At 37.2% G+C, this 6,320-nt stretch overlaps 1 protein-coding gene across 1 annotated transcript; it reads left to right on the forward strand.

The window, feature by feature from the left end:
- The first annotated feature begins 393 nt into the window (after positions 1 to 393).
- On the forward strand, positions 394 to 4,500 carry LOC121389481 (pyruvate dehydrogenase [acetyl-transferring]-phosphatase 1, mitochondrial-like). Its single transcript, XM_041521130.1, has one exon. It carries the CDS (start codon positions 737 to 739, stop codon positions 2,252 to 2,254), a length of 1,518 nt encoding a protein of 505 aa, XP_041377064.1. The 5' UTR covers positions 394 to 736; the 3' UTR covers positions 2,255 to 4,500.
- The last annotated feature ends 1,820 nt before the right edge of the window (positions 4,501 to 6,320 follow it).

Here is a 6,320-nt window from a genome sequence, read left to right on the forward strand (position 1 = left end):
TTAACTTAGCAGGTAGAGCACTAGATTTTTATACTGAAAGCCTGTGGTTCAAATCCCCTTAGTTGAGGTTGATTTATCAGTAATTACATTTGGAGCCCGTGTAGGGAGTGGGATATGTTATCCTGATTGAGTTATAATTGTATTCTTGTATTAATAAATAATACAAGAATACAATTATTAAAAGGATATGAATGTATAAATCGCAAAGGATAGGTTTGGATGGGACAGTGGATGGGACGTTGGATGGGTGGGTGGTTTATTAGGTGGGTGTTTGGGTGGGTGGGCTTGGGTTATTGTGTGAGTGAGTTGGGTGGGTGATGGAGTGAGTGGGTAGTGAATGAATGGATGGGTGGTTGGATAGATGAATGGATAAATATTATAAACACACTCTTTTTTTTTCCTCTTTTTTTTTTTTAGTGTGTTCGTGTGTGTGTGTGTGTGTGTGTTTGTGTGTGTGTGTGTGTGTGTATATATTTATTTATTTATTTATTTATTTAATTACATTCGTTCAACATACCTAGCAAGTAACTTGTAACATTGTTATTTATAGTACTAACCTTTTTGGCAAGTGCTTCCGGTACATGCCTCTTTTCCGGTATTAGCAGACGCAAAGTGGTTTCTGTCAATGTCAAAATGAATAACTTCAGATCTGTGCAGTCGCGATGACGTTCCACCTTTAGTTGTTGATTCCGATTTGTTAGCAATGTTCAGCAAGACGTAACAGGTGACAGAACTAATGTATCTGCGTGCAAAATCCGGACTGTCATCTTTAGAAGCCTTTTCCACGTGGCTCTGTGTCAGAAATGGCTTGTCCGCGTGTGCCAGACCCAGAAACATAAAAAAATATGTTCCGCGTCGCAGTTTTTCCCTACGAAGTTTTCGTGGCCCAGATGCTGTTGAATATCCAAGACTTACACCACAATTAGTTACCACAATCTTGAGGCATCAAGATAATAGTGTGGACGAAAAGTATGGTGCGGTTAAAGGTTTTGAAACCAATCAGTTGCCCTCCAACAACCCCATTGAAGACAGGAGAGCAGAGGCCAAGCTTGTCCATAACATAAAGGAATCGAGTCACTTGGAACGATTCTTGTTTGGTGTTTTTGACGGACATGCAGGATGTGCCTGTGCACAAGCTGTGAGCGAGAGATTATTTAATTACATTGGGGTGTCACTGTCAACACCAGACATTTTGCAAAAAATTCGTGATGGACAGCTTGACTTGCAAAATAACCTGGTCAGCTTCTACAGGCGAGATGGATTTGATTATGTAAACAGCGAACTGAAAGACAAGTTTCAGAAAAGCTTGGGAAATTTTGCCAGTGAAACTTTGGCCGTTTACAATGAAGATGACACAGTGGCAGAAAATATTATTAATGCTTTTGTCAGACTTGATGAAGACATAAGTATGGAGGCTTTGCCTCATTCACAGTTAGACTTTGAAAGTCTCCAATGTGCCTTTTCTGGTGCTGTAGCTTGTGTGGTGTTTTTGGATGGAATAGACTTGTATGTCGCAAATGTGGGTGACTCTAAAGCTGTCCTTGGTGTTAATTCGCAAGAGGATCAATGGGAAGCTGTGGAAATGTCCCACGATCATAATGCAGAAAATGACACGGAAGTGCAACGCCTTTACAAGAACCATCCAAATGAATCTGCAAATATTATCAAGAATGGCCGTCTGTTTGGAGACCTTGCTCCCCTTAGAGCTTTTGGAGATGTTCGATACAAATGGCCAGCTAAAGACCTCAAGCATATTGTCAACACTGTGCGACATCCCCACTCATTTATCAGTATGTATGGCAACAGACTTATTCCTAGGAACTATCAAACGCCACCTTACCTCTCAGCTGAGCCTGAAATAATTCATCGCAAACTCACTCCAAAAGACAAATTTCTCATTATTGCTTCTGATGGTTTGTGGGACAATCTCACTCCGGAGAAAGTTGTAAAGCTCGTTGCAGGTCATCTTGATGGTCAGCAGGTGTTGGTCAACTTTCAGCTGCCCAGGGAGGATGTCACACTGAAGGAAGTGAATGAGTTACTAATTCGTCGGAAAACGAGCCTTGCCCAGAAAATCGTTGACACTAATGTTGCTACTCATTTGATCCGGAATGCGGTTGGCCCAGAACACGGTCAACTGTCGGCTCAGCTTACCTTGCCAGACAGCATCGTTAGGTTTTACAGAGATGATATTACTGTCACCGTGGTTTACTTTGATACAGATTATATCATAGAAAAACTTAAATTACAGTAGATTTTGATGTACAAAGTATGTAAAAAAAATTAAGATTGGTTTCAAATTTAAACTGTCATTATCACAGTGTGTCTTGATCGCTATGCTTCCAGTGATGTACTGATAGCTAGTGGGGGAAAGATAGCATTTACAGAGAAGATATTATAGTTATTTACTTTGATAAATACCTGTATTGTGTAAATAGTACTAAATACAGCTATTTGTGATACCAGATTTTGGCATATTTAGATTTGTTTTAGATTTAAACATTAGGTTATTCTCATATGATCGATGCTATCTGAGCCTGGCTGGCATCACTATATTGTAGAAGGCAACAACATTGTTTATGGATTATGTTATGGGGCGACAGGAAAAGATATAACGTGGTGGGTAGAAAAGATTGGGGGGGGGGGGGGGGCATGGTGCTGCACTTTTATTATTGTTGTTAGTGTAAAAACTATCCACTGCTTTTTTATCTCATCCAACGTGTTACAAAATACTCCCATTTTGGCAGCTTCCCGCTGTTTTACTATGTTCATCACCAACATCTTTTCTCAAGTATTTTCACCACTCTTAAATTTGCAGGCAGAATGCATGCACCATCCAAGAAATATCATTTGATCACTCCTTTTAGTGCTGTAGTAAATATAGTGTCCCAGTGGGTACTTAGATCTCCATCCTCCTTTTAAAAATATTTTTTAACTTACGTGTACATGCATGTTAATGTTTTCACAAGTTGCCACATAAAAATTGAAATTTAATCTGGCTATATTTTATTGTGAATCTGTGAAGAATGCAATCTCTGTGACATGTGATCTGTTTAGTTAAATGCTTGATCTATTTTATCATATTAAATGTATGTTTGCCTAAACAAAATCCATAATTTTGCTAATTATGAAACAAAATTGTAATGATTAATTCACAATAGTTTTGAATCAGCTTAAACCAAATCCAGTTTCTTCTGTTGGTGATAACGGCTCTCGAATATGAGCTTATATCGAGGCATAGCACGTTCTTGACCTGGGAGCTGGGGATAGTGGACTCTTTTATCTACATTGTCCATGGACACCTAAATGAATTGCTTAATATTACACTGTAAAAAGTATTTTAGCTTCAACCAATGCCCTGTTGTATGTCAGTTGCAAACAAAAATCAGTATTTTGATTCCTTCCCCACTGCACACTGTTTCCATACCTGCAGTGTGTGTGTATACATTTTGGGGTTGGGTGTAAACGACATGAAATTTATACACACACATTTTCCTCTCCTCTCCCCCCCCCCCCCCCCCCCCCACCAGTTTACAGGAACCTAAAGTGATGCATACATGTGTGAAACCTCATCAGGTTTACATGAATTATGTATAATGTGAAAGGTTAATATATTATGTATATAAAATAGTTAATATATATACAGTTGGTACATGGTTTGCATACATGTACATGTTTGTACGTGTATCTATTATTTCCCACCCACTCCAATGTGACATGCATGTACCATTATGCTTTAAAAAAAAGTATAATAATAATATTTACAGTTGTACATGTAATAAAATTGAAAATATGTTTTAAATAAAAATGACAGCTACTATTGAGAGGGGAGGATTATTTTATGCTTCAGACAAGAATCAAGAAAATTTATTAATACAAAATGGGGAGGGAGAAGTTGGCTTTACTATTACATGTATTTGCATTAACTACTTAGATATACCTTTTTAATTTTTTTTTTTTAAAGGCATTTGATAATGTTCCAAAATTAATTATAAGAGCATCTATGATTTAAAAGTATTTTTATTCATACCCACACAGTGTAACTATATATATAATATTATAGCTCGTGATCTTCTGTTATCAGTATTTAATCATTATTATGTATAGGACCTCACCCCAGTGTTTTTCCCAGGTCCAGGGATGACCAAATGATTTTTTTTTAAACCAGGACTATTAATTTTAATCAATTTGCTAAGTATTGTGTTGGGATGTTCAAGAAGAGACTGTACCATTTTCACAACCCTTTAGTATGTGACTTGCTTATTTGGATGTTTGTCATCCCAGTTAGCATAAATTGTCATGCCACTCATGGAAACTCGTTCATGCACTCATGGAAACTCATTCATAGTAACATATGTATCTATAGCTTCTGTTGCAATCTCGCAGTGCAGAGCAAAAAGACTTGCAAGGATGATGATGATAATAATAAATTCTTTATTTAGTGAGGGTAACGCAGTTAGCAAAAGGTAATCTTCCCTGAGGCCCTCAAGTACAAACAATACAGAATTACAATACATGTACATAAATTTATGAATAGAAAATACATACATGGCATAAAACATGTGTACAAATGATATTATTTGAACAAATTTATATTTCTTGAGTCTATATTTAAAAACAGCAGTATTTGTCAATGATTGCATAGCTTTAGGTAATTGATTCCAAAGTACTGGTCCAGAGTAACCGAAAGCATATATTTAAATAAAAACATTTTGATGCACTGTGGCTTAAGATAGTTTTGTGAATTGGGCCTCAGGGCCTTGTTTCACTCAATGATCTTACTGCTAAGATCACTGTAAGTGCATAAGGTAGTATTACTAGTAATGCACTATAGGTGATCTTAGTGCTAAGATTGCTTAATGGAATGGAGCCCTGGAATATGCATTTGTAATCAAAGGAATGTTTTATTTAACGACGCACTCAACACATTTTATTTACGGTTATATGGCATCAGACATATGGTTACAGACCACACAGATTTTGAGAGAAAACCCGCTATCGCCACTGTATGGGCTACTCTTCCGATTAGCAGCAAGGGATCTTTTATTTGCACTTCCCACAGGCAGGATAGCACAAACCATGGCCTTTGTTGAACCAATTATGGATCACTGGTCGGTGCAAGTGGTTTACACATACCCACTGAGCCTTGCGGAGCACTCACTCGGGGTTTGGAGTTGGTATCTGGATTAAAAATCCCATGTCTCGACTGGGATCCGAACCCAGTACCTACGAGCCTGTAGACCGATGGCCTACCACGAGGCCACCGAGGCCGGTGCATTTGTAATCATGTAAATAAGCCTCTTCATGATGTGGATAGTTGTTCACATTTGCCTCATACTTGCCACAAAAAAGAGAAGTGCATGCATGGTGAGTGTGTATTTGTGCAGCTTGCCGTTGATTGTTTTTGCTTTGATGTAAACTTATTTTGTAGATTTGTGGAATTGCTCAGTATTTAAAATTTATTTGTATCAGGGAGGTATGGATTTTTGTTTTTTACCAGTAGCTGTAGCTTATGTCGAAGTAAATGTATGCTAGAACCAAAATATCCATAGTTTAATTTCTTTTTTTCTTTTTTTTCTGACATCGAGCTTCACTAAACCTGTGTAAATGGCCAAAAATAAGATTGTATAATTAATTAGACTGACAATCACACTCATGAATGCACTGCTTATGGTTTGAAAATTGGTGATGAGCTCTCCTAAAATGATCTTGGAGAGCGATTGCTCTCAGTGTCAAATTGACAGTACAATAAAGTACTCCTATAACGAACCGCAAGGTGCCATGATAGTTAGTTCATTATAGCAGTAGTTTGTTGTACACCTTTGCATAAGTTGCTTATTAATGTATGGGGAAATAAGTGGGAACATTATGATCAGTTCATTCTATGCAGTAGTTTGTTCTAAGCATGTTCGTTATAAATGTACTTTACTGTATTTTAAAAATAAAATAAATTACTGTAGTGATATTGGCATTTAGGCGAGCAGTTTTTTGCACACACAGAAATTGTTTTGTGCTAGCACGTGCGAGTAAAAGCAATGGCGTACATAAGCCGTAAGGACTGCTCATGTCTGTACAGTGTTACTTTCATACATGTATATTAGTTGCGAGTTGTCAGTTTTTTCTCTCTGCCACACGTACCTATCATACAAGTAATATTGTTGTTTACTTTTTATTGTTAATACTTTGAAGTCGTATGTTTTACATATGGGTTTTTTCTGGAACTGTTACACACACTAAAAGGTGCATTTTTAACTAATATTTTACTGAACGTTACATGCATTTGTGTGCATTTCTGTTATGATGTACAGGTGTACATGTAT

The sequence above is a fragment of the Gigantopelta aegis genome, chromosome 14 (assembly GCF_016097555.1).
Source record: "Gigantopelta aegis isolate Gae_Host chromosome 14, Gae_host_genome, whole genome shotgun sequence".
Taxonomy (NCBI): Eukaryota; Metazoa; Mollusca; class Gastropoda; order Neomphalida; family Peltospiridae; genus Gigantopelta; species Gigantopelta aegis.

Bases quoted from the DNA above. Each gene is read 5' to 3' on its own strand.
- LOC121389481 (XM_041521130.1), top strand. From the start codon at position 737: ATGTATCTGCGTGCAAAATCCGGACTGTCATCTTTAGAAGCCTTTTCC.